Genomic DNA, 27330 nt, shown 5'->3' on the forward strand with positions numbered 1-27330 from the left:
CAGTTTTATCTGTAGAAGCCACTGGAAGCCTTATGACCTGAGGCTGAAAACTGAGGGTGAGAATTGCCTTGTTCATCCTCATACTCCCACTGCACATGGTGCTTTGTACCCACAGAGTGCTAAGTTTTGTTGGAACAAGAAACGAGATTTCTCCAATGCCACTCAAGTTCACCGGATGGCACAGCTGCTCCTCAGAAGCCCTCATCCACAGACACATAAGCTACTCCCTTTAGGCTCCTGCCCTGGGGTCTCTAAGCCAAAGTGCTCCTCAGCCCTCCATGGCATCTGCCCCTCTGTCCAATGTCAGGCAGAGGCTCCCAGGGATGGGAAGTAGGAGGGGCTCCTAATAGTGACAGTGCCTGAAGAACTCCAGGGTGGTTTTGAGAATGAAATGGCAGCCTTAGCCACTGGAGGAGGACTAACCAGAAAGAGTGGGTTAGAGTCAAGGCCTGGCCTCAGACAGGCCACAGTGCTCAGCCTTCCTTTCACCCTGATGGGTGTTCTCCCAGTGTCAGGAAGAGGGCAGAACTCTGTCAGGTCTTTGAGTCAACTGAATTGAGGAAGGAGGGCTGGACACCAGCCACAGCCCCCAGGTAAGCGCTGGTATCAGCACGACACAGGACTCAGAGAGCACAGAGTTAACACGCTCCTGCCAAGTCCCAAAGAGCCATGAGTGTGAAAATGCCAAGTGTGGGCGCACAGCCCTAGCCAGAGCCCTGCCTGGTGAGGCTGCTCTTATTATTTGGGAATCTGTTCAATTTTCTAAAAGAAAGCTCCATTCTACTACACTCAGCATCAAGGGGCAGCTCGGCTGTTTATTAAGTCAGTAGAAAAATGACTGTACAGGTTTAAGGTGCAGGAATGAAGATGGGGCAGACTGGGCCCCAGCATCTGAGGCCCCACCCCTATGCCAGAGAGCTCCAGTCCAGAGCCTGAAGTGTGGTCAGCACAGGTGAGCTATCTGGATGTCCAGGAATATCTAAGTGTGCTGCCCCCGTAGGGGGCACTGGAATTCCTTGCCCAGCAGCTGGGCCTAAAGAGAAGAGGCTGAGGAAGCCAGGCCCTAGAAACGGCCCAGCACGGTGGCTAACAGAGCCATGCGGATGTACATGCCGTTCTCAGCCTGGCGGAAGTAGGCTGCGCGGGGATCTGAGTCCACTTCCACGCTGCAAAAAAAAAAAGAAGTGTTATCGTGCAGCCCATGGATGGCTTGTCCAGGACTAAGTCTCCTCCCCTCCACCAGCCCTGAGGCAGTCTCTGACTCTGATGCTGCACCACCTTATCTCGTTGACACGGGGCATCGGGTGCATCACCACCATCTTCTTCTTGGCCCGGGTCATGATGTGGGGAGTGAGGATGAACTGACCAAAGCACTGCAAAGCAGATGGGGTCCCCATTAGTGCCTTGGGGTAGGAGTGGCTACAGAGGACAAACGTCTGGGCTCCACTGGGGTCCCCTCCACACCCACATGCAGCTATGGCAATTGACAGATGTGAGGTTTAATAGCTCTGACTCAGCCCTCAGCCCAGCCTTTCTGTCCTCATATCTGATGCCCTACGGCAGCAGCCCTGGCTTCTTCCTCAAGCCCAACACTCACAGCTTCGTACTCCTGGGTAGAGCCAAATCGTTCCTTCTGGATTCGAGTCATGTAGAGCACATCAGTGTCAGGCAGTGCCTCCTCAATGCTCTCAAATTCCTCCTGGAGGGTGAGGAGAGCCATGGTGGATGCAGCGCTGGGCTCTGACTGCCCAACCCACGTCTTCATGGCCTCCAGGCTGGGCTGTGAGGGTCTCACCTGCTTGGTGCCACGGGAGGCCACAAAGGCCCGCACAGTGGGTGGCATGCGCAGGCTGGGAGGTGCCACGTAGCGCAGGCTGACACGATACTGGGTGAGCAGGCAGGCCAGGGAGTGTACTGTGCGTCCGTGCTTCAGGTCACCCACCATTGTGATCTAGGGGAGGAACCCAGTCACCACAGGGATCCCAGACTGAGTGCCCCCAACATCATTTCCAAGCTTTTAAAAGCCTCTGGAGCAGAATGAAGGCCTCTTTGCTGCAGCTGTCCTCCCTCTCTAGATCGTCCCCTGGCAGGGATCCAACCCCTGCCACCACCCTCACCGTCATGCCATTGACAGTTCCCAGCTCCTCACGGATGGTGAAGATGTCCAGCAGGGCCTGGGTGGGGTGCTCTCCGACCCCATCCCCAGCATTGATCACTGGCCTCCGGCAGTGCTTGGCGGCCAGCTGGAAAAAAGGGGAAAATCCTGTCTTTTGCAGCTCAGAGGCCCCCCAACTGCCAGTCCCCCTCTTTTGGGATCCCCTCACTCATCTGGCCCAAAACACAGAAAACGTGGGCAGAAGGGTTCTCATGTCCCTGGGTCCAGCCTTCTTAACCCCATGTCAGTACCCAGGCTGGCCTCACCTCCACTGCTCCAGGCTGGGGGTGCCGGAGCACGACGACGTCAGCATAGCAGCTCATGGTCTGCACGGAGTCAGCCAGGGATTCGCCCTTCTGGACGGACGATGTGGCTTCCGAGAAGCTGAGCACAGCACCTCCTAGCCGGGCCATGGCTGCGGCAAAGGAGCTGCTGGTCCGTGTGCTCACTTCATAGAACATGGAGGCCATGACCTTCCCCTGGGGAAGGAGCAAGGTGGAAGGTGTACGTATGCGTGTCCACCCTGGGGAAACCCCAGGTAGGCACCACCACCCCAACTGACACTTGAGGGGTGCTGTGAGGACCCTTCTGCACCCAAACCTCCCCTGTGACCTGTCAGAGCCTTGACGTTTCCACCACTGGTGTCACTCTGAGCTAAAGGCTCTGCCTCCAGAAAACCACCCATCATTAAGTGTCTGAATGAGCTGGGGAAGGAGGACACACCCTAGCTCTCTCCCGTGATTTCAGCAGCCCAGACCAGAAGACCCCACTAGTGGGATGATGGTCTCATGCTCAGGGCCTCCCAAGCCAGCTAAATCCTGCTTTGGGGAGGGAAAACGTGGGGGAAGACCTACAGCAGCAGCGGGATGGACTAACATAAGGGGATGGGATGGCAGGGGGAGGAAGACCCACTCTGACCACTGCGCGGCCCTGCCCTGATGCGACCCAAGGGCAGGCGATGGCCTGGACCCTACCCCTGGCCCTGATCCTGACCTTCAGGATGTCGAGGCTCCGCTCCTTCTGCACCATCATACGCAGTGTGTGTGCCACATTGAACAGGTGAGACATCTAAGAAGCAGCCCAAGTTAGCTAGAAAGGTCCTAGCCCCAGCTTTCCAAATCCTCAAAGCTCTGGGTGGTCCCATCCTCCCTGCCCCAGGCACCTGATCCTTGGTGAACTGCTGGACAGACAGGATATGTTGGCCCACTAATGAGTGCAGCAGGGGTGAGGTCTGGGGGTGCAGCAAGCCGGGGGTCCCCAGGTTCTGGGGAGATGCCTGTCTAGGTACTGGTGGTGGAGGGTAGCAGGTGCCATCAGGGGTTCCCATCAGCTCTGCAGTGAGGGATGGGGCAGAAAAGGCTGGTCAGAGGGTTCCTCCTACCAAGGCCAGATCAGAGGTCCCCGAGGTGAGTGTGTGTCAGGGTGGAGTCTCACCTGGCTCGGCTACCTTCCGAGAGGACTTCTCCTTTGGCTCCTCAGCTGCAAACAGGACAAGAGGACAGATATACATTTATGGCTGAGGTTTGGAAAGAAACCCCATATTCCCAGGAACTCTGAATCACAGTGTATGTGTTAAACCAATTCACAACACAGTAATATAGCAGGTTAGGGGAGGGCAGGGGACTGCAGCAGCTCTGGGGACAGACAGGTGGCTTCCCATGGGGCTGTGTTGTATGGGAGCAGTGGTGCCCTCCCGGGGCTCTCCCAGTTGGCAAAGGCATCCTAGGCAAGAGGAACGGCCAGACTCACACCAACCAACAACCTGGATTTACCCCACGCTCTGCTGCCCCGTGGGATCCCAGCTCCTGGGCGGAGGAACACAGCTGCCCACAACAAAAAAGGGCATGTGAGAAGCTGTGAGATGTCTACTCACACTGGGGAGACTTGTTTAGGCAAAGGATGGCACAGCAGATCAGACAAGGATAAAGGGATGGAGAGGACGATATGTAAGTAGAGAAAGGCGAGGCACTGGGAAGAAGTGGATCCTGTCCCTACACAGTCTCTGAGTCACAGGAACGCCACTCTTACCTGGCAAACCTGGGTCGGAGGCTCGATGGATTCGGGGCGGCAGATGGAAGCGGCCATCAGGAAGCCCTGGGATGCCACGGCGGGGTCTTTCAGGTGTCTGGAGGGATAACATTGGCCCAGAGTTGTTTTTTTTTTTTCTTTTGAGATGGAGTCTCGCTCTGTCGCTCAGGCTGGAGTGTAGTAGTGTGACCTTCTGGGTTCAAACAATTCTCCTGCCTCGGCCTCCCAAGTAGCTGGGATTACAGACGTGCATCACCACGCCTGGCTAATTTTTTTTATTTTTAGTAGAGACGGGGTTTCACCATGTTGGCTAGGCTGGTCTTAAACTCCTGACCTCAGGTGATCCGCCTGCCTTGGCCTCCCAAAGTGCTGGGGTTACAAGTGTGAGCCACCGCATCTGGCCTGGCCTAGCACTTTTAAAAAATTGACCTAACCCCACTTCAAATTCAGTCCCTCAAGAAAATCCCAACTGTTCCTGAACCACCAATGAAAATGTTCAAGCTGTTCATCTTGCCCCGAGACTAACACCTCCTAGCCCCCTAGCCCAGTAGTGTGGATACCGTGGTCATCTCACTGGTGGCAGGGGCTGAGGGTGGGAGCTGAGGAACAGCCCCCTGTGGCCACTTCCGTACATCCTGTCCATAGCCCGGGGGTACCAGAACCTGCAGGCAGAAGGCAGGGCACTCAGGAGGGAGCAGAGAGAACTCGGGTCCTAAAGGGGTAGATGTCAGCAAGGACAAAAAGCACCTTGGGGGAGCTGTGCCCCCAACCCCTGGTCCAGGGCAGTGGTGCACATAGTGGGACAGTGTAGATGTGCTGGGTAGGGAAGAAATGAACGTGGTGCGGAAGAGGGCACTACTGAGATCAGGCAGGGGCTACTTGCGTACCTGCCCATCGATATAGGCAACCTCCCCTCGCAGGACCACACGGCGGACAGTGCCCTTCACCTTCTGCCCTTCAAAAGGTGTCCAGTGGGCCTTGGAGAAGGGCATGTGGCTGGGGATTGTCCACTCATGCTCCAGATCCACCTGCCCAGAAGACATGGGTTATGCTAGGGAAAGGCTCCCCAGAGAACAGATCCAAGGGCTGGAGAGCCCCCCTCCTGCTCTGGGCCCCATCCCCACACCTCCACATAGGTGTCCTCCTGGGGGGGCAGGTGAAAGATGCGCCGAGGATTGTGGTGCAATCGCTGCAGCAGGTCGTCCAGGCTGAGCCGGCCCTCGCTTACAGCCGTCAGCAGTAGTGGCAGCATGGTCTCTAACCCTGGGAACCCAGGTGGGGGCCTGGACCCACACTTCTCCTCCAAGGTATGGGGAGCTGGGAGAAAGAAAGCCATTACCCTCAGGACCAATCACCTCCACGTCTAGGAAGTCACCCACACCCCAGGACTGCACTTCCAACAACCTCCTTATGCTCACTACCACTCCCGATGCTCATTTTTTCTGGGAACTAGAAACAAGGGCAATAGGACTGCTGCCATCTTCTGGAGCCCACACTTTTACCCACATATTCTTTCATTTGCAGTTTTACTCACTGGCTCATTCATTCTTTCAACAAGTATTTATCAGGCACCTATCACAGACCAGGCACCCTAGAGGCTAGGGTCCCATACAGATCAAGACCCTGTCCTAGTAGAGTCCTGAGGCCTGGCCTGCTTCCCATTTTCTTGTTAGGGCTGTCCCACAAGCCCCACTGGGCAGAGGAGGTACATGCTGGATTCTCTCACCATGGTCTGAGGCAAAGCAGTCGATGACAGCCATATTCTCCCACAGGGCTTCCACATCCTGGTGGGAGCCAAGCTCAGGCCGGACCTCCCCCTTCCCAGGCCCCAGGCGCTCCAGGTCATCATGGCTTAGGAACAGGTGGTGGGGAGCCACCTCGCAGGTCACTGGCAAGCCCCGTGCCTTTGCAGCTTTAATTAGCAGGATCTGAAGAACAATGGGAAGATCCAGAAGAGGCACCACCCATATGCCTTGCCCTACACAAAGTCCCATTGGCCAATATCCCTGCTCAAAAAATGATGATGTAGACCTGCAAGGGTGCTGGCTCGAGACCCTCCTCCCGCTGTCTCCAGACTCTCCTCCTGCTGTCTCCTGCCCCTAAGGACTACCCTGACCTTTGGTGTTACTGGGAAAGCAACAGGGACAGCAGGATCTCAGGTGTACTCTTACCTCCTCCTTCCGTGCCACGTGACATATGTGCACTGAGCGCTGAGTGAGCTGAGCCACCATGAGGACAGCAGCCACGGTTTGCTGCTCCGCGTGAGCCACAATGGGGAGGTGGGAGGGCCATGTCTCGAAATGCTGGGAGCAGAAAGAACCGATGAAGGAGTGTGCAGAATCTCTGACTGTGCTCATCAGAGCCCAGAGTCCCCAGGAGCTCCCCTGAATCCTCACTGCTACCAGCCCACTTAGGCAGGGGCCCACAAGCCAGGAGACACTAGGTGGTGGCCTCCTGCCACATGCACACTCCCTACCTCCATCCACTGGACCACGCTGTCCAGCCGCAGCTCAGAGAAGGTCTCATTGAGGTAAAGCTTCAGTCCGGCTGCAGACCCGGCCACGGTGCCCAAGGTTCCTGCATTTTCAGACGAGGCCCCAAGGAATAGGGCAAAGTCGCAGCGGGCGCAAGCCTCTGCCAGCTGGAGAGGATATACAGAGGTAAGGCTCACTGGCACCCATGCCCACACAGGCTAGCCTGGCACCAGTGGCCTGGGCCCATGGGGCAGGACAGAAGGAAAAGGGCTCAGGGAAGCAAGGGTGGCTGGTGGGGGCATATGGGTCTCCAATACCAGGAAGAGGAGTGCAGTGGCTCACCTTCTGGGCCAGGGCCAGAGCAGGGGCATCAATGATGGGGGGCCGGGTATTAGGCATGGCACACACCATGGTGATACCCCCAGCCAGGGCAGCGGCTGTGCCTGAGGCAAAGTCCTCCTTATGTGTCCCACCTGGTTCCCGCAGGTGCACATGGACATCAATCAATCCTGGGAGAAAATGGAAACAGCAAGATTACAGGAAGATTGAGAAATAGGAAGGGTGAGCTGGACATGGTGGCTCATGCCTGTAATCCTAGCACTTTGGGAGGCCAAGGTGGGCAGATCACCTGAGGTCAGGAGTTCAAGACCAACCTGACCAACATGGTGAAACCCCGTCTCTACTAAAAATACAAAAATTAGCCTGGTGTGGTAGCACATGCCTGTAATCCCAGCTACCTGGGAGGCTGAGGCAGGAAAATCGCTTGAACCTGGGAGGTGGAGGTTGCAGTGAGCCGATATCACACCACTGCACTCCAACCTGGGCGATGGAGCAAGACTGCATCTCAAAAAAAAAAAAAAAAATCCTCAGACAAGGCCACTGTGGACACTGTGGATCAAGGAATGAAAGAGTGAGAAAGATTCTGGGGTCTTCACAGTCTGTGCAGTCCAGGACAGAGTGGGCCCCCCAGCCATCCTTCACCACACTGCGGGTCTCTATGCCAGCGGCTGCCAGTGTCCAGAAGCCAAGTTCTCCCCAAAGACTTACCCGGCAGTCGCACAAGCTTTTGGGAGGTCATACAGTCAACATGCACCTTCAAAGGAGGGGCTGGCCCGATCTGGCCTAGGGCCTGCAAGTGGAAAGTAGTCAGCTTTGATTTAAGGGAAGGGTGATCCTGGGAGTTGCAGGGAGAGATGTGGTTTTCCCATAAACCAGGCTCTGCACACTGTATACCCACCGTCTCTCCCTCTGTAGCCACAAAGCTTTATTACTAGCATGGCTGTTCCATACTCACTTCTCCCTCTTTCTTCTCCCCATCAACACCGGCAGTCTCCCTCCCAGCACATGGGTCTCAGTTACCTCCACAAAGAGTTTGGTGCACTTGATATCGATGATTAGGGGCACGGAGAAGTCAGCGGCCAAGCGTCGGGTGCGGTAGCCCTTGGTGACAAAGGAAGAGAGACGCCGGCCCCCAGCTCCACGCATGGACAGGTTAATCACCAGCTCAAAGTTCTTCTCAGCTAGCTGCTCCAGGATGCTCCGCTGTGGTGGGCACTCACCATCCACGGCCTCCTCAAAGTGCCAGTCCACAGCTGTTACCTGCCAACACGAAGTCAAGGTCAGGGCCAAGCTGAGTCTGGCAGCGGTCAGGAAGGCTAGCCTTAAGGGAGAGGAGCTGGCCCAGGAGCCCATGAAGAGGAGACTGAGGACCCACAGGGTGGGCACTGAGGGCTGCCTCTATTTGATACTGGCAAAGTATATTTCTTGGCAGGAAAGATATCTACACTAAGTAAGATGGGTTACCAAGGACTAGGTGCAGTATGAGTTCACACACATGTACACAGAGAAAATTCTGGAAGGAAAAATATCAGAACAGTGGTAGACAGATTTTAAGAGACTTTTCTCTTTGCTTCCTGTGTATTCTGCTTTCTACATGGAATATAGCTTATTAGTATAACAGTAATAATAAAAGCAGGGGAATAGGAGATAATTTTTTTTTTTTTTTTTGAGACAGCATCTCACTGTTTCCCAAGCTGGAGTGCAATGGTGCACTCACTGCACACTCGCAGCTCACTGCAGCCTCTACTTCCTAGGCTCAAGAGATTCTCCTGCCTTAGCCTCCTGAGTATCTGGGACTACAGGCATATGCCACCATGCCCGGCCCATATAATTCTTTGGTGCAGTATTTTCACCCCCTTGGGGAAGGAGAGCAGTGGGGTAGGTTGCCAGAGTTCCTGCACCTTGACGCCATGCTCAGTGTAGAAGTCAGCTGTGCCGAGACTGGCATAGAGGCTATAGCCCAGGCTCTCCAGTAGCCGCACAGTTGGGAGCAGCTCACTTTTGTTCTGAAACCAAACAGAAGGATGAAATTGTTTTCTTCCTGTGTTCCATTTCAAGGTCAGCCCTGGCCCAGGGAGCCAGGCCCTCGGGAAGCCCTCCTGGATTCTGGTACCTTATAGCTGCCAATGGTCAGCAGGATATTCTTCTTGGGGATCTTAAAGCCAGTGCTTAGCATGGCCTTGAGGTATGCCTCGCAGCGGCTCTCCCCAAAGCCGGCCACCTCCCCAGTACTGGTCATTTCCACACCCAACACCACGTCAGCACCCGCCAAGCGGGAGAAGGAGAACTGAGGCACCTAAAGGAGCAGGAGGGGAGAGAGGGCCAAGGTGTGAGGGGACCTCCTCCCTCACCAGCAGAGATGAACACGGTCCCCTGTTCTTGATCCCATCTGAATGCCAGGGTCAGCCTACCCTCTCTGTGTGCCCTACTGCTTTCCAAATGTACTTGGGGTCGTCCCTCAGCTTCTGCTTAGGATGTGCCCTTGCAATAAAAAACCTTACAAGCTTTGCAAATAAAAAACCTTAACCATCCTTCAAAACTCAATTCAAATAGCACCCCTTCGCTCAAGCCTTCCCAGACCACCCCTTTTGGAAGCAGCACCTCCTGTCTCTGAACTCCTGCAGCATTCTGTTTATAGGTCGAATACGTAGTTTTATCACAGACTGTTCTACACAAAAGCTTTTTTTGGGATCCAACTTCTCTTCCCTCCCATTACCATAAAGTAAGCTCTTAAGGGACAGTGACCACCTCATTACCCCCATGATCCGGCAATGCCTTGCAGTCAGTGCCTGGTTTACATGCTGATTGACAACTCTGTGTGGTGAGTGAACTCTCTCCCACTATTTTTCTGCTAACCCCAAGGGTTTCAATATTCCTTACCTTTACTCCTACGACTCCAGAACCAGTCATTAGCCCCACAGGTTCCACTTCTTCCCCCATGATGACCCGTGTGGCCAAGGCTACTAGGTCCACACCCAGTGTCTTGGAAACAAAGGGGAAGGAGCGAGAGACACGTACGTTGCATTCAATAACTTTCAGCTGGTCATCCTGGGGCAGAGAAGACTGGTCAGACCTTCTGCAGGTTGGCCTTGCTGACACTATCTATAGGCCTAGACTCTTCCTCTCAGTCCCCAGTCTCTGGGGGATCAGACTGAGCAGGGTTCAGGGTGACTGATTGTCATAAGCCCCAACACCGTGAGCTCTAGCTACAGCCCTTTCCCTCCAGCTTCCCTGACTACTTGGATGAAGGCAGGAGACAGTGCAGGGCTTCATGGCACTGTGGCCAGCACAGAACATGCAGGAGCTGTGGCCCTTTAGTTCTTTCCTTTAGCCTTATTACCTTGGCAATGAGCTGCAGATTGAAGGGTCCTGTGACCTGTAGCTCCTGGCCCACGGCATGCACAATGGCTTTGATCCGCTCCAGGGTTTTGGCAGTGATATCTTGTGGGGGGGTCACCAGTGTCGCATCACCTGAATGCACACCTGCATTCTCCACATGCTCAGAGATGGCGATGGCTGCCACCACACCATCAGAGGCCACGGCATCCACGTCAATCTCCTAGCGGGGGGACACAGACAGTGTGACGTAGCGCCACTTTCTTCTCTCACTTACTCTAGGATTGTCTCTTCCTTTAACGAGCCCCACACCCACGGTTCCCAGCCCTGGTGTCTATGATTCTGCTGGACCAGAGAAGGAAGTCTCTTCCAGGGCTGGCAGCATGCCCTCAGAGACTTCACTGTCTGCAGCCTCCCACCTTAGCCTCCTGGATGAACTTGGAGATGACCACGGGATGCTCTTTGGAGACGGCTGCTGCGCTGCTCAGGAAGCGCTCCAGGTCTCCATCCGTGTAGGCCACATTCATAGCAGCACCGCTCAGCACATAGGAGGGGCGCACCACACAGGGGTACCCCACGGTCTGGCAGAATTGGCGAGCAGACTACAGGAGGCAGGGAGCTTAGCTGGGTTGTTCACACTCACCCCCAAGCAACATCCAGCCTCCAGGTATCCCACCAGGTCCCAGCCCACCTCAAGGTCACTGAGCTCCCTCCACTGAGGCTGGCTGATACCAATGGTGTCAAGGAGCCGGGAAAACTTGAAGCGGTTCTCAGCCGAGTCAATGGCTTCAGGGGAGGTGCCCAGCACCCGGCACTGCTGCCGATGCAACGCCATGGCCATGTTGTTGGGCAGCTGTCCACCCATGGATAGGATCACACCTTCAGGGTTCTCGAGCTCATAGATGTCCATCACCACCTACAGTGCAGGGGGAGAAACAAGTGGTGGCAGCAAAAGAGGGCAGGAATCTGAGCCTTCCTGCTCACTGCTTCCCTCAGCCCCCACCAAGTTTCAAAGAATCTTAGGTCAGCCAGCAGTTCCACTCGACCCTGGCCACCCAAGCTACCAGGAAGCCCCCATCTCCCTCACCTCAAAAGAGATCTCATCAAAGTAGAGTCGATCACACATGTCATAGTCGGTGCTGACTGTCTCTGGGTTATAGTTCACCATGATGGTCTTATACCCCATCTGCAAGAGGGAGGGGAAAGGTACTTAGCAGTCAGGTGGGAGGAAAATCGTGGAGAAACTAAGCCAAAGCCCCTACCTCAGAGAGTGCCAGCACAGCTTCCTCTGAAAGAGCTGTACAGGACCCCTGCCTTGGGAGGGAAGGAGGTACAAAGAGCTGGGGAAGAGATTCATGTACTGTGTGAGGCACGAGAGATGGCCTAAAAGGACCCCCGCCCCAAAGCTCTACGACCAAAGGGATGGCAATTAATAGGAAATGCCAGGATTAGTGCCAAGCAATTGCTAGAGATGAACAGAATAGCAAGGAAACTGGAATGAAAATGAACCCTCTGACCTTTCGGAGCTGCTGGATGCAGCCTACAGCACACCAGTCAAATTCAACGCTGGAGCCAATACGGTAGACGCCAGAGCCAAGGACTAGGACATGAGGTGTTCGAAAGGTGAGGTCGTGGGTGGTGCCCCAATACGTTAGGTACAGGTAATTTGTCTGGGCTGGCCACTCAGCTGCAACTGTGTCAATCTGTTTCACCGCTGGACAGATCCCCAGTTCCTGACGCAGCTTGCGAACAGCCAGCTCTGTGCTAAAATAGAAAAAGGGTCTGAAACACAGGCCCAGAGAGTAGGGTACAGACTGATACAGGGTTGAGACCCCCGGGCACGGATGAGAGGAAATATCCTTGGAACCAAGGTCAGAAGCCTCTAAAGCTCTCCCACACTCTCCTTCCTCCCTCCCAAGGGTCCCTCACTGATACAAAGGTTCTGCCCCACATTTCTCAGCCAGAAGCTCTCATTGCCACCTCTGACCTCAGAACCGCAAGGGCAATCTGTTTGTCTGAGAAGCCAAGACACTTGGCCTGTTGCAGCAGGTCTGGGGGCAAAGGCTGTCCACGGTGTTGTTCTAGCAGCTGGGCATGTGCGATGATACGCTTCATTCGGTGCAGGAACCAGCGGTCGATGCGTGTGAGCTCATACAGGCGGTCCACCGAATAACCAGCCCACAAAGCAGCTGCCACCACAAAAATCCGCTTATCTGTTGGCGTCTCCAACTCCTGATAGAAAGGGGGTAGAAAGAAGGAAGCTACTGCCAGCCCATCTAAAAGCCTGAGCATAAATAGCTGCCCTTGTCTCAGGAAGGGGAAACTGTACACCAGAGCACAGGCTGTGTAATTGCAAAAACCTGGACACCAATCCTGGGTCTACCTCTCACTGGCTATGTGGCTTTGAGTAATTTCTATAACCTATATGTCTCAGTTTCCTCATCTGTAAAAACAAGTCTAGTAATACATCCTTGCGTGCTAATGAGACATCTCAAAATTCTCAGCAAAGTGAAAACAAAGCAAATGTCCAATGATGACTGCTGCTAGTGTTACTGGTAACAAGCTCACAGTCTGGGGGCAATGAGAAGCAGGGTCTATTTTAGGGATGTTGCCAGGGGAGGGGAGCTACTTACCATATCACTGACTGGTTTCACTGTGTGATCAAAGCCCACACAGTTCTCATCCACCATGCGCAGGGCCTTCTGGAAGGCCTCCTCAAATGAACGCCCAATGCCCATGACTTCACCTGGAAGAACAGAATGGAAGGAATGAAGACGTGGAGGTGGAAGGGGTGGGAGGAAGGCACTGCCTATAATGCCTACGGTTTATAGTCAAGACTCTGGGAGATTCTCAAGGCAAGTCACATGATGGTGGGATTCATGGTGTTATCACAATTAAGAAATCTTAACGGCTGGGTGCGGTGGCTCACGCCTATAATCCCAGCATTTTGGGAGGCTGAGGCGGGCGGATCACGAGGTCAGGAGATTGAGACCATCCTGGCTAACATGGTGAAACCCCGTCTCTACTAAAAATACAAAAAAAATTAGCCGGGCGTGGTGGCTGGCACCTGTAGTCCCAGCTACTCGGGAGGCTAAGGCAAGAGCATCACTTGAACCCGGGAGGCTGAGGTTGCAGTAAGCAGCGATCGCGCCACTGCACTCCAGCCTGGGGAACAAAGCAAGACTGTCTCAAACAAAACAAAACAAAAAAACAAACAAAAAAAAGAAATCTTAACTTACAGCTCTTTTCCCTGCTATTTTCATGGATAAGCTCAGGTTTTGTGCTCATTAATGAATATGGAATCAATATGCCTAAAACGGGGATGGGGATACTGGAATATATCCCCATACACTGGATACTGGAAGTTTATCACAGTGGCCCAAACCACTGATGGCTGTCTAGGTATTGGGCTTGATTTATTCACATAATCATAACACCATCTGGAATTCTTTAAAACTTTTTTAAAAAGTGTAGATAATAGGAAGATGATCCCTACTACTCATCCATGCAGAGCAAATCACATTTACAGCAATCATTTTAGAGTTTCTCTTTCTGGACGTTTCTTCATAGGTTTTTGTTTGTTTTTCTTTTTTTTAGATGGACTTTCACTTTTGTTGCCCAGGCTGGAATGCAATGGCACGGTCTCGACTCACTGCAACCTCTGCTTCCTGGATTCAAGAGATTCTCTTGCCTCAGTCTCCTGAGTAGCTGTGATTACAGGTGCATGTCACCACATCTGGCTAATTAGAGACGGGATTTCACCATGTTGGCCAAGCTGGTCTCAAACTCCTGACCTCGTGATCCACCCGCCTTGGCCTCCCAAAGAGCTGGGATTACAGGCGTGAGCCACCATGCCGGGCCCTTCATAGGTATGTTTTACATACGATCACAGCATATGTATACTTTCCATCCTGTGTTTTTCCCTCATCATACATTTTCCTACATCGCCACGTGGCCTCGTAAACATCAACTTAATTCTTTTTTGAGACGGAGTTTCTCTCTTGTCACCCAGGCTGGAGTGCAATGGCATGATGTTGGCTCAATGTAACCTGTGCCTCCTGGGTTCAACTGATTCTCCTGCCTCAACCTCCCAAGTAGCTGGGATTACAGGCACCTGCCACCATGCCTGGGTTATTTTTGTATTTTTAGTAGAGACGGGGTTTTACCATGTTGGCCAGGCTGGTCTCGAACTCCCGACCTCAGGTGATCCACCTGCCTTAGCCTCCCAAAGTGCTGGGATTACAGGTGTGCCACCACGCCCGGCCAACACCAACTTAATTCTTATATGATTTGCCATAATTTAACTGCTAACTGAAGGACATTTAGCTTTTTTTTTGTTTCCTGAGACGTAGTCTCACTGTGTCACCCAGGCTGGAGTCAGTGGTGCGATCTCAGCTCACTGCAACCTCTGCCTCCTGGGGTCAAGCGATTCTTCTGCCTCAGCCTCCTGAATAGCTGGGACTACAGGTGCGTGCCACCATGCCTGGCTTATTTTTGTATATTTTTTAGAGATGGGGTTTCACCATATTGGCCAGGCTGGTCTCAAACTCCTGACCTCATGATATGCCCACCTCAGCCTCCCAAAGTGCTGGGATTACAGGCGTGAGCCACCACGCCCGGCCCATTTAGCTTCTAAGTGTTTACAATTAGGCAGTCTTGGTGGCTCTCACCTATAATCCAACACTTTGGAAGGCTGAGGCAGAAGGATCACCTGAGGCAGATTGAGACCAGCCTGCACAACACAGTGAGACCTCCCTCTCTACAACAAATAATTAAAAAAAAAAAAAAAATTAGCAGGGTGTGGTGGTGTACACCTGTAGTCTCACTCCTCAGAAGGATGGGGTGGGAGATTACTTAAGCCTAGGAGATCCAAGCTGCAGTGAGCTACAGTCACACCATTGCACTCCACCCTGGGTGACAGAATAAAACTCTGTATTAAAAAAAAAGTTTTCATAATTATAAGTTAGGCTGTGATGTTTTCTTTCTTTTTTAATGAGACAGGGTCGGCCGGGCATGGTGGCTCATGCCTGTAATCCCAGCACTTTGGGAGGCCGAGGCAGGCGGATCACGAGGTCAAGAGATCGAGACCATCCTGAACAATATGGTGAAACCCCGTCTCCACTAAAAATACAAAAATTAGCTGGGCGTGGTTGTGCGCGCCTGTAATCCCAGCTACTCAGGAGGCTGAGGCAGGAGAATGGCTTGAACCTGGGAGGCAGCGGATGCAGTGAGCCGAGACAGCGCCACCGCACTCCAGCCTGGTGACAGAGGAAGACTCTCTCTCAAAAAAAAAAAAAAAAAAAGAAAAGAAAAGAAAAGAAAAAAGGGACAAGGTCTCGGCCAGGCACAGTGGCTCACACCTGTAATCCCAGCACCTTAAGAGGCCAAGGTGGGTGGATCACCTCAGCACGGGCATTCAAAACCAGCCTGACCAACAGGGAGAAACCCTGTCTCTATTAAAATACAAAATTAGCCAGGCGTGATGGCACATGCCTGTAATCCCAGTTACTCGGGAGGCTGAGACAGGAGAATCACTTGAACCCAGGTGGCAGAGATTGTGGTGAGCCGAGATCACACCATTGCACTCCAGCCTGGGCAACAAGAGTGAAAATCCGTCTCAAACAAACAAACAAAAAGACAGGGTCTTACCCTGTCACCTAAGCTGGAATGCAGTGGTACAATCACAGCTCACTGCAACCTTGAACTCATGGGCTCAAGCGATCCTCCCACCTGAGCTTTCCGAAGTGCTGGGATTAATTACAACCAACGTGCCTGGACTGGATATGATGTTTTCTGTTTTGGATAATCTCCTTAGGATAAATTTCTAGAAATGTAAAGGCAATAGGTAACACAAATTTTATAGCCCTTGGTAAGTACAAATAACATTATAGAAGTCTGTGCTTTATAATACAAAGTTTAAGCAACCTTCTAAGAAGTGGGCATAAACAGTATCTCATTTAACTAGATTTCTATTTACTAATGAGAGGAACCGTCTTTTCTCTAGGTTTGCTTATTGATTTCTTCTTCTGTAAAGTTTTGTTCATCTCCTCTGACCATTTACTCTAAGGGCTTAAGTATTTCTTACCAAGTGTATTTTTCTATTTACAACCCTAACATTTACATTTCTTTAAAAAGGTTTTAAAAACACTACGATGCTAACAGTAGTGTGACTGATTTTGTTCAATTTCTTTGTAACTGTGGTTATAAGACTTTTTACTTTGAGATTTGTTAAAAAAGAAGCCTAATACATGCATACACATATGCCTAGAAATGTATGCAGTCGCAGATACACGGCCAAATTAATCAATCTCTGTAAGGCAAGATTACAGGTGACTATTGTTCTTTGGTTAAACTATCTTTTCTCGTTTTCCATGATTCATGTTTCTTACTTGTATAATAAAAGTTACAAAAAGTTACCAAAGAAGACCACATTCCAAGAATACTTGAATAGATGTAAAACAAACAATTAAATGTCTCATCTAGGAACCAATCTTTCATTGGCCTATTTTCAATCCACTTCTTTTTGCCACAATTTAATTATGGCTTCATTTCCATGTTTATTCTAATTTTCATATAACAGAGATTCATCTCCAGAAGGAAAAAATTGGCAGTCTTGCAGAATTTCTAAAAATTCTGAAATAATATCTGAGCTTAGACTTACTTGTTTAAAGGCCTAAATGGAAATCTGGAGCACCACAAAATGCTCTTATCCATCAGGCTGGTGGCACTGTGTCTGGTACATGTATATTTTTGTTTTGGTTGAAATGTGTTAGAGGATGGTCTTAGGCAACTAAAGGGATACCACAAAGAAACATACTAACTCAATTCTAACATGCTCTGCCACTGCTGGGTAATGTTACAGCCATTCATCATTCACTAATAAATTTCCTTGTTACCAAAAAGGTTTATGATGCCCTGCTCTGATGTAAACATCATACTAAAAAAAAAAAGGTCATTTAGTGACCAAAGCACAAAGTGCCAGAGGAGATACTGTAAAAATGAGATGAGATAGTCTGATGGCTTGCACCTATCCCAGAGGTTCTGTATTCCAACACAGATTTCCAGATGCCTCTCCAACTCCTGACGAGGACTATAATCTTAGTTTGAAATGTCTCAAGCACCTGCTTCCATAGGAGCTAAAAGGCCATGCCAGGGAACTCTTGACATTTGAGATTCTTGGTGATGGTGGGGCCTCATGGGGGTGCCCGGGGCATGAGTCTCACCAACGCTCTTCATGCAGCTCCCAATCTTTGTGCTGACTCGCAGGAACTTGCTAAGGTCCCATCGAGGAATCTTCACCACACAGTAATCCAGGCTGGGTTCAAAGGCTGCTGTGCCCCCTGTCACAGAGTTCCTGGGGTCCACCAGGTGGGATGCCAGAAGGACAGTGAAGGAAGCATAAAGGGTGAGCTTCCGCATAGCTCTTTCCATTCCCACAAATCCAGGCCAATGTCCTTTTCATATTTCCTGTCCCATCAATATTTTCTTCAGCCCCAGACCCACTTCCCCACTGGGATTTCTCCCTCATCGTCGTACCTGAGCTCTGGCAAAGGAATGCCCAATGCTAGCTTGGCTGCCACATAAGCCAGTGGATAACCTGTGGCCTTACTGGCCAGGGCAGAGCTGCGAGACAGCCTGGCATTCACTTCAATGATGTAATACTGCAAAGGAGAATAAAGAAAAAAAGTCACTGGCCTAGAAGCCCGTCTAGGAGAGGTCTCAGAAAGGAGAGAAAATAATCCCTCCCCATAGTGATGGCTAGCAAAAGGGCCCTCCCTAAGGCCCAACCCTGGTAAAGAAGATTCCAGCTTCTACTCCAGGGACTGTAGGGCCAAAAGATCTCAACCTCAAGGGCCAAAAATTATGCAAGAAGAGGGGGTAACAACCAGACTATCAGCTCCAGGGCCTAGAGCTTACCTGCTCAGACTCAGGGTTCAAGGCATACTGTACATTGCACTCCCCAACAATTCCCAGGTGCTGGGTCACCTTGATAGCCGTCTGCCTCAGGAGCTGGTACTCCCTGTCATTCAGTGTTTGGCTAGGGGCCACCACTATGGACTCACCAGTGTGGATGCCCAGTGGGTCCAAGTTCTCCATGTTACACACCTGTGAAGGGGGGGTGCCATGGAGGTCACTGCTAAGTGGAGTCAGGAGAGGCAGAAGGCTGCACCCCAGGGTCCTGTTACCTCTGAGGGACACAGAACTCTCAAAGACCTTGACACGGGCCTCTGCTCTTCCAAAAGCTCATCCTGCCTGACACAACTCTCACCCTTCCCCCATTCACTCACCGTGACACAGTTGCCATAGGCGTCTCTCACCACCTCGTACTCAATCTCCTTCCATCCCTTCAGAGACTTGTCTACTAGCACTTGGCTGGTATGGGCAAAAGCTGGGGCCACAAGAGCAGAGAGCTCCTCCCTATTAGAGGCAAATCCAGAGCCCAGGCCACCCAGGGCAAAGGCTGCACGCACCAGCACAGGGTACCCCAGCCGTTCAGCAGCTGCCTGGGCCTGCAATGAGTGGAAGAGATGAACAAACACGTTATTTCCCGCTGCCCAAGGTGTGCCTGACCCACAGAAAAAAAAGGTTTAAAGAAAATAACATGGCCAGGCACGGTGGCTCATACCTGTAACCCCAGCAATTTTGGAGGCCGAGGGAGGTGGATTACCTGAGGTCAGGAGTTCGAGACCAGCCTGACCAACATGGAGAAACCCCGTCTCTACTAAAAATACAAAATTAGCCGGGCATGGTGGCGCATGCCAGTAATCCCAGCTAATCAGGAGGCTGAGGCAGGAGAGTTGCTTGAATCCGAGAGGCGGAGGTTGCGATGAGCTGAGATCGCGCCACCGTACTCCAGCCTGGGCAACAGGAGCGAAACTCCATCTCAAAAAAAATAAATAAAAAAGAAAAAAAAAAAACAAAAAAAGAAAATAACACTACCAAAGAAAACACCACAATTCTTCCTTTACCCAAACACCCCCCCAACCTGTTCAAGAGAATTTGCTGCCTCGCTGGGGGCCACATGCTCTCCGATCTCTGCCATTCTGGCAGCAAAGGCCCGTCGATCCTCAGTCAGCTCAATGGTCTCCACCGGTGTGCCCAGGACCCGGACCCCATACCGAGCCAGCACCCCGGCCTTGGTCAGCTCCACACCACAGTTCAGAGCAGTCTGGCCCCCAAAAGTCAGTAACACACCATCAGGGCGTTCATTGCGTATCACCTGAGGATGGAGAGGGGAGTTACAGGCATCAGAACCTTGTGGGTAGAGAGACAATCAAAGTTTAATAACCCAGAGTGACCACTGGGCCCCCCTGCCCAGTCCTCTTTTCATTCCAGCCTTGCCCCAGTCATACCTGGGTTACATAGTGAGGTGTTATAGGAAGAAAATAGACCTTGTCAGCTAGCCCCTGGGAGGTCTGCACTGTGGCAATATTGGGGTTGATCAGCAACGTCTGGATGTTTTCCTCCTTCAGGGCCTTAATTGCCTAAAAGGACAAGAATGGCATCTCAGCCTCTGCTGAAGAAGCAAAATTGCAAACAGCCTTAGAGTAGCATTCTCTTCTTCTTTCCCTCTCTGTACTCTTGGCTTCTAATAATTGACTTCTATTTCTTACCACATCTTTCTCTACATTCCCCAAATCTGGTTCATTTCCTCCCTCCAACCTCAGCCCTTCTCCTTAAGACTCTTTCCATTCTTGAGGATCACACGCCCAGAAGGGTGGGGAGGAACATGCCTCACCTGAGAGCCCGAGTAGTCAAATTCTCCAGCTTGGCCAATGGAGAGGCCCCCTGAGCCTAGGATCAGAACCTTTCGTGGTGGTGGAAGTCCAGAGCCCGGAGTGGGAATCCCAGGGGGACAGAGGCGCTCAGTCAGCCGCTCTCTAACTGTGGAAGCAAAGAAGGTCGTAGAATGTTAGAGCTGAGCTGGACCCAAGAGGTCAACTGGATTAGCTCCCTCGCTTTCAGAAGAGTCCAGAGCAAATTAAACATCTAAGGAGTAGCAGAGGGAGGACCAGAACCCAGGACCCTGGAGTTCCTTTCAACAGAAGCTTGAACATACGTATCTTGGGTTGGTTGCCACCCATCCCCAATCCCCTTAACCTCCTAGACATCTAGGAGTTGCCCAGGGCATGTCCACCTTATGCCCATCCTGGAGCCAACCCTGTTCTTAGGTCCACAACCTAGTTCTACTTAGGATCTTACCTGTCTGGCCCCCAGGGTTCCCAGCTGTGGCCTCTTTCACAGTTTCCAGAAAGATATCGAAAAGCAGTTCCATATCTGAAGGGCCAGCTTGGTGTTCTGGGTGAAACTGGACACTGTTGAAGAGATTGCACCATGAAAACCATCATGGTCCCTGGCATGACACTGGCAGCCTCGGAGGTGGGTAGTGGGACAGGAGACTCAGGTCCACTGCCGTGCTTTACTTTTCCATCATCAAGGCCCACAGGGCTTCAAAGTTGCACAGACCCAGTCAACCAGGCTCACCTGAAGAAGGGCAAGCTGCTGTGCACAATGCCTTCATTGGAACCATCATTGGCATTGGTGAAGAGAGGAGCCCAGTCTGCTGGCAGTGAGTCTATCTCCACAGCAAACCCATGGTTCTGGGATGTCAGAAAGCAGCGCCCAGAACCCACCAACAAGCAGGGCTGGTTATGGCCTCGGTTCCCATATCTGGAGGTAGAAGCATGCCAAGTCACAGGCCCCGCTCACCCTCTCTTCACTACTGAACCTACCCCAGCTCTCACTGATCTCCTGTTTTCAGTAGCCCCGCTCCTGTTTCCTTTTTTTTTTTTGAGATGGAGTCTCCCTCTGTTGCCCAGGCTGAAGGGCAATGGCACAATCTCGGCTCACTGCAACCTCCGCCTCCCAGGTTCAAGCAATTCTCCTGCCTCAGCCTCCAGAGTAGCTGGGATTACAGTCGCACGCCACCATGCCCGGCCAATTTTTGTATTTTTAGTAGAGAGAGAGGGTTTCACCATGTTGGCCAGGCTGGTCTCGAACTCCTGACCTCAGGTGATCCGCCCACCTTGGCCTCCCAAAGTGCTGGGATTACAGGCGTGAGCCACCTCACCTGCAACCCCCCGCTCCTATTTCAACACGAATAAACACCAACTCTCTTCTCATTCCCGAGACACCCCACCCCTCATGCCACAAGTATGGGCCCCTTCTACTCCCCACAAGTCCCACCTCATCTTGTAAGTCTTGGCCCCAATGGCTAAGGCCAATAGCTGGTGTCCCAGGCAGATCCCAAACACAGGTCGGGGATTAGGCTCAGATAAAACACGGCTCAGCGTGGATACGACACTGGGATAGGAGGCAGGGTCACCAGGCCCATTACTTAAGAAGAGACCCTCATACTCTGGAATGGGCAGAAAAGATGACATCAAAATCAGTATTTCAATTACAGGAGGCACACCTGCAGCCCCCCAGCTCGTGAGAGTGTAAGTCCCAATGTCTATCTTCTTCACTGCAACTCATACTGACTTTTAGCAATTGGACCAAGGGATAGATCTTCCACCCAAGCTGTTTGTCTGAGGCCCTGAACAAGCCCCAGCTACTCACCTTGGCTGTCTAGTGCATGGTCCCAGGGTACCACAGTGACCTCAGCCCCACGCTGGCAGAGGCATCGGATCTGATTATACTTGAGGCCACAGTCCAAAGCAAGGATCCGAGGGGCACCCCCTGTATTGAATACCCGTGGAGTCTGAGAAATAGAGGAATAAAGGGCAACAGTTGGCAGCTGTGCTCAGTGGGTATAAGATATGCCTGCAACAACTCCTACCTTCAAAACCTCCTTTGATTCTCTCCTGTGTTCACCCCCCAGTTGTGGGCAGAATATAACTACTGTGGTAGAGCTTGCAACACTCTCCCACTCTACCTCTGTACCTTAATGGAGACCTCTGGTACCAGGGGGCGGGCATTGGGGTCCAAGAATGGCAGGGATGAAGGTTCTGTTCCATTCTGGACCAGCTTCCCCAGCAGAGACCCTTGTTCCCGCAACTTCTTGGTCAGCTCCCGAGTGTCTACTCCTGTCAAAATAGCACAGTCTTAGGGAATCACACTCCCACAACTCAGTCATCTGTGAAGTTAGACTTCCAGAAGCACTTCCATTCCAGAGCCCTAGTCATACACAGCTGTTCTATGTGCATCAAAATCCTGGGCCATTGTGACACAAGTATACTACCATGAAGTATTCCTGCCAAAAATATCACATCTGAATTGAGCAACTCTAAATCTATCCATTTATAGAAAATAATATAAAGGGAAAAAAAGAATACGCTAAGTAACACTACAGGAATGTAACCAAGTAAGTGCAGACTATGGGATACTAGATACAGGAAAGACCCGTTTTCAAATAGGTTACAAGGTCCACAGATTAAGAGACTTATCAACCAAATGCAATGCATGAACCCTGTTTAGAGCAAGATTCAAATGAACAGTTAAAAAAAAAAAAAAATTAGGGGAAATTTTAAACATTGCCTGGACACTGGTATTAGGAATTATTAATTTTTTTAGTGTATGACGTTATTATGGTCATGTTTAAAGATTCCTTTTGCATAGATATTGAACTATTTCTAGATGAAATGATATGATGTCTGAGATTTGCATCAAAATAATCCAGTGGTGGTGATGAAATAAGATTAGCCCTGAGCTGATGATTATGGAAGGTGGGAGTTCCTTCCTGTGTTGGAAATTTTCCTTCTGAGTGATAGTTCAATTCTTTTCCCCAGCCCAACTGCAATCTAAACCTTCCAACTATCACAATCTTAGAGTCAGGTCCCAGCAGACTACAGAAACCTTGATTCTTTCCATCCAGGCATGCTGTGCTCTGCCCAGATATGCCCCTGCTTGCCACCATACCTTGCAAGCCAGGGATGCCATGCTGCTGCAGCCACTCATGCAAGGTGCGGGTGGCACTCCAGTGGCTGGGAGTAGGACAGCACTCTCCCACCACCAGTCCTGCTACATGGATGCCCGAGGATTCAAACCACTGTAGATGGAAAGACATTGTGAGAAGCCTCAGGCCAAGTTATTTCTTTACAGCATTTTCCCAATTGTGTGGCCACAGACCCTATATTCAGCCACATTGAATGGCCTTCAATATACCAAGCTTTTGGTGCTTTTGCATAGATATTTCCATTTACCAACAACGCTCTCTCCTATATGAAACACAACCCACAGGCCCAGGGTGCCCCGATGATCACTGAAAATGACATTTTCCTTTTTATTTATTTATTTTTTGAGACGGAGTCTCACTCTGTCACTGAGGCTGGAGTGCAGTGGTGAGATCTAAGCTCACTGCAACCTCTGCCTCCTGAATTCAAGCAATTCTCCTGCTTTAGCCTCCCGAGTAGCTGGGACTACAGGCGCCCGCCACCATGCCCAGCTAATTTTTTGTATTTTTAGTAGAGACGGGGTTTCACCATGTTAGCCAGGATGGTCTCAGATCTCCTGACCTTGTGATCTGCCCGCCTCAGCCTCCCAAAGTGCTGGGATTACAGGAGTGAGCCATCATCACACCTAGCCATTCCTTTTTCCTTTTTTTTTGAGACAGGGTCTTGCTGTTGCCCAGGCTGGAGTGCAGAGTGCAGTGGCGCAAATACACGGTTCACTGCAGCCTCAATCTCCTGGGCTTAAGTGATTCTCCCACCTCAGACTCCTGAGTAGTTGGGACCACAGGCGCGGATCATCGCACCTGGCTAATTTTTTGTAGTGACAGGGTCTCACCATGTTGCCAGGCTGCTCTCAAACTTCCTGAGCTCAAGTGATCCCCCCACCTCAGCCTCCCAAAGTGCTGGGATTACAAGTCATGAGCTACCACGCCCCGCCTCTTTCTTCCTTTATCTAAAACTGAAATCACAAATCCCTTCTCTGTGAAGCCCCTCCCACTCACCCAATACAGCTTGTGCCTCCATCTTAGAGCTCTTTTAATACTTTATTTCCTCTCTTGCTATTTACGTCATATGATGAATATGTATTTATGTCTTTGTCACGAAACAGAGAACTCAAGAACAAGGCACATGGTGTCAGTCAGACATTTATTGAGGTGCAGGCATTGCAAAAGATGCTGAGAAAAGAGCAATGAGAAAAAAAAGATGAGGTTCCTGTCTTCATGATGTTTATTTCTGACTTAGGGAGCTAGAAAACAAGGTAACACCCATATAAATATTAATTATAGAGTGTGATTAACAACTGAATAAGATAGGGAGGTACGAAATACATTACCAAATAAAAAACAAAGGTTCAGGGCACAATACTAGGCATGCCCCCCAAACTTCATTTGGGATTATTTAAAAAAGAAAAGGCCAGGCGCGGTGGCTCACACCTGTAATCCCAGCACTTTGGGAGGCCAAGGGGGGCGGATCACCTGTGATCGGGAGTTCAAAACTAGCCTGACCAACATGGAGAAACCCTGTCTCTACTAAAAATACAAAATTAGCTGGGAATGGTGGCCCATGCCTGTAATCCCAGCTACTCGGGAGGCTGAGGCAGGAGAATAGCTTGAACCCGGGAGGCGGAGGTTGCAGTGAGCCGAGATTGTGCCATTGCACTCCAACTTGGGCAACAAGAGCGAAACTCTATCTCAAAACAAAATGAAAATAAAAAAATTAAAAAAAGATAATATACCAACCTGGGCAATGTGACAATACCTGGTTTCTACAAAAAATACAAAAAAAGTAGCCAGACATGGTGGCAGGTGCCTGTAGTCCCAGCTACTTGGGGGGTTAAGGTGGGAGGATTGCTTGAGCTCAGGCGGCAGAGGCTGCAGTGAGCCATGATTATGCCACTGCACTGCAGCCTGGGTGACAAAGTGAGACCTTGTCCCCCCCAAAAAAAAAAAACAAACTTGTTACTCAATAGATAAGTGTTTAATAGCTACACAGAAACAGAAAGTTTATGTGAGAGGGATCGGCATAAACTGCATTCAGCTGGGTGATAAGAGTTTAAGGAACCTGCATTCTGAGACTGTCCAGGCATCTGAAGGATAGTATGGCAGAACCCTCCCTGGCCAGGTGGAGTAATCCATTTATATGTGCGAGTGGCTCCAAGAGGCCTTTCCCACCCTGGTCCTAATCAGGCCTCAATGTTGTAGTTTTATAAACTCAATTTTGTCAGTGTGCCTAGAGTTGACAAAGGTGATGACTGACAAAGCTTAACCAAATTCACAAGAATTCACTATCAATTAGAATGCAGTGTATTTATAGGTTTGTGATGAACCTAGAAATTCTTTTCCAGGAAGAACAATATGTATGTCCTCTATCCGGAGCTCGCTCTTCCCAGTGTCAGGGTGGCCGGGAAGGCAAATTAAGAATTAAAGGCTTACACCTGCAATGAGGCCAAACAAATTTTGAGAGATACCACTCTAGGCCAGATTGACTTCCTCTATTACCTTAACTACTATATGTTGGGTTTTTTTAATGCTTGAACTGTCAGAGGGCAACTCAGTTTCCAAATTTCAGAGGTGAAGGAATACGGGAAACCTCACTGTAGGAAGAAACTCAGTTTTCTCACCTAGAGGTAAGAACACAACTGAAAAGCAGAAAATCAGACGAGGCCATGTCAGTAGGTCTAGAAGATAGTGTCACTGGTTTTGTAGGTAAACTGGCACTCACTGTCACTGCAAAGTATGTGACCCTAGTTTCCAGTCTCTTTCCTCTAATTTATGTAGTCCTAAAAAGCACTGCTCCCATCTGACTCTGCTGCTAAAAAAAACCTTCAATGGATCCTTTACCAAACTAAGCTGACTCTGCTTTGGCTTCAGGTCCCTCCGTGCCCACTGGATTTAACTTATCTGCAGGCTTTTTTCTCATGACTTCTGCATGCCTAATAAATTGGACAAGGCTGTTCCCTTACATCTCTTTTACTTTTCCTTGATCCATGCTTTCACTACATACAGAATGCTTTCAGCTATGCCTGGAACCTTGATGCCCTTAACAAAGGCGGTAGCTTTTTCCTGAGGCCTCCAACACTCTGTGCCTCCCAAGTCACTTAACAACCCCTAACTACAGTTAGTAGTAGTCTTAGTCCTTGACTTTATTACTTCAGTGGGTATGTTTTCTGCAGGATGCCCAGCAGGGTGTCAACTACTTCACTAATAGTTAACAATTACTGACTTGAAAAGGAATGTAGAGAAAGCACTGGGTGTGGCTACCTTGCAGAGACCGAACTCATCCATTTCATCTGGGGGGATGCCATAGTTGCCGATCAGAGGATAGGTGAGCACTAAGATCTGTGCCTTGTAGGAGGGGTCAGTGAGGGCCTCGGGGTAGCCGACCATGCCGGTTTGAAACACTGCAAGAAAGAAGCAGGGCTGGGCTCCGGTAGGGCACCCTTCGGAACACTCCCCGCGCGATGAGCACGCCCCAGTGGAGGCTGCCTTGGTCGCGAGGGGTTTATGGCGCTGCGGACCATGGGCACCGAATGGGGGAAGGGGGTATGCTGGCGGGAAAATGGCGGGGTCTGGACGGGGAAGGTTGGGCGGAGAGGCGCATCACAGAGTGGGATAAGGTCTGCAGCCTAACCGGGCTTGCTTACCCACTTCCCCGGCAGTCGACACGGCGGCCCCAAAGGGCTGGCCCCGCAGGACCGACCCGTCCTCCAACACTAGGGCCGCCATGGGAAGGGAGCTCAGAGGCGGGGGGCGAGTACGGAGAAGCGGGAAGGACTGCAAACTCCACTGGAACCACGTGAGGACGGCGCGCCGGAGTCGGTCCACGTGGCTAACGGCGCGGGGCGCTGGAGAGAAGCCGGGCGCGGAAGCGCAGGAGCCTCGGGCGCGCTTGGCGGCAGCAGAGACTGCGGCGGCGCGGACACAGGCGGCGTGAGGGGCGGGGCCGGGCACGTAAGGGGCGGGGTCCGCGGAGCCACGGGGAGTGGGCCCTCGTGGTCTCCGCACTGCAAAACCAGGGGAAACCTGAAAAAACCGGCTGCCCTAAAGCAGTCTCTCCCACCCCAAGCAAGAAACACGTAAGGCAGGGCGCCTTTCCTTAAAAAGAA

General features: G+C 51.1%; 1 protein-coding gene across 2 annotated transcripts; it reads right to left on the bottom strand.

The window, feature by feature from the left end:
- Nucleotides 1-795: 795 nt before the first annotated feature.
- Nucleotides 796-27314, bottom strand: CAD (carbamoyl-phosphate synthetase 2, aspartate transcarbamylase, and dihydroorotase). Of its 2 annotated transcripts, XM_055252179.2 has the most exons (44): nt 26869-27314; nt 26486-26625; nt 23194-23323; nt 22219-22361; nt 21895-22036; nt 21520-21691; nt 20818-21003; nt 20536-20648; nt 20072-20217; nt 19686-19817; nt 19319-19552; nt 18621-18842; nt 18250-18438; nt 17869-17993; nt 17556-17686; nt 12966-13078; nt 12320-12564; nt 11850-12096; nt 11420-11518; nt 11024-11248; nt 10752-10934; nt 10337-10555; nt 9877-10044; nt 9110-9292; nt 8898-9002; nt 8017-8256; nt 7705-7786; nt 7000-7166; nt 6660-6824; nt 6355-6486; nt 5910-6111; nt 5310-5500; nt 5071-5211; nt 4744-4845; nt 4184-4280; nt 3590-3634; nt 3318-3487; nt 3149-3223; nt 2422-2634; nt 2118-2243; nt 1796-1951; nt 1598-1699; nt 1279-1373; nt 796-1166 (listed from the first exon to the last, which is right to left on the bottom strand). In XM_055252179.2, the coding sequence occupies exons 1-44, from the start codon at nt 26948-26950 to the stop codon at nt 1064-1066; spliced, it is 6678 nt and encodes a 2225-aa protein (XP_055108154.1). In that variant the 5' UTR covers nt 26951-27314; the 3' UTR covers nt 796-1063. The 2 variants fall into 2 exon arrangements, with proteins under 2 accessions (XP_055108154.1, XP_055108155.1); XM_055252180.2 differs by lacking the exon at nt 18250-18438.
- Between the last annotated feature and the right edge of the window lie 16 nt (nt 27315-27330).

Source organism: Symphalangus syndactylus, chromosome 18, assembly GCF_028878055.3.
Source record: "Symphalangus syndactylus isolate Jambi chromosome 18, NHGRI_mSymSyn1-v2.1_pri, whole genome shotgun sequence".
NCBI classification, from domain to species: domain Eukaryota; kingdom Metazoa; phylum Chordata; class Mammalia; order Primates; family Hylobatidae; genus Symphalangus; species Symphalangus syndactylus.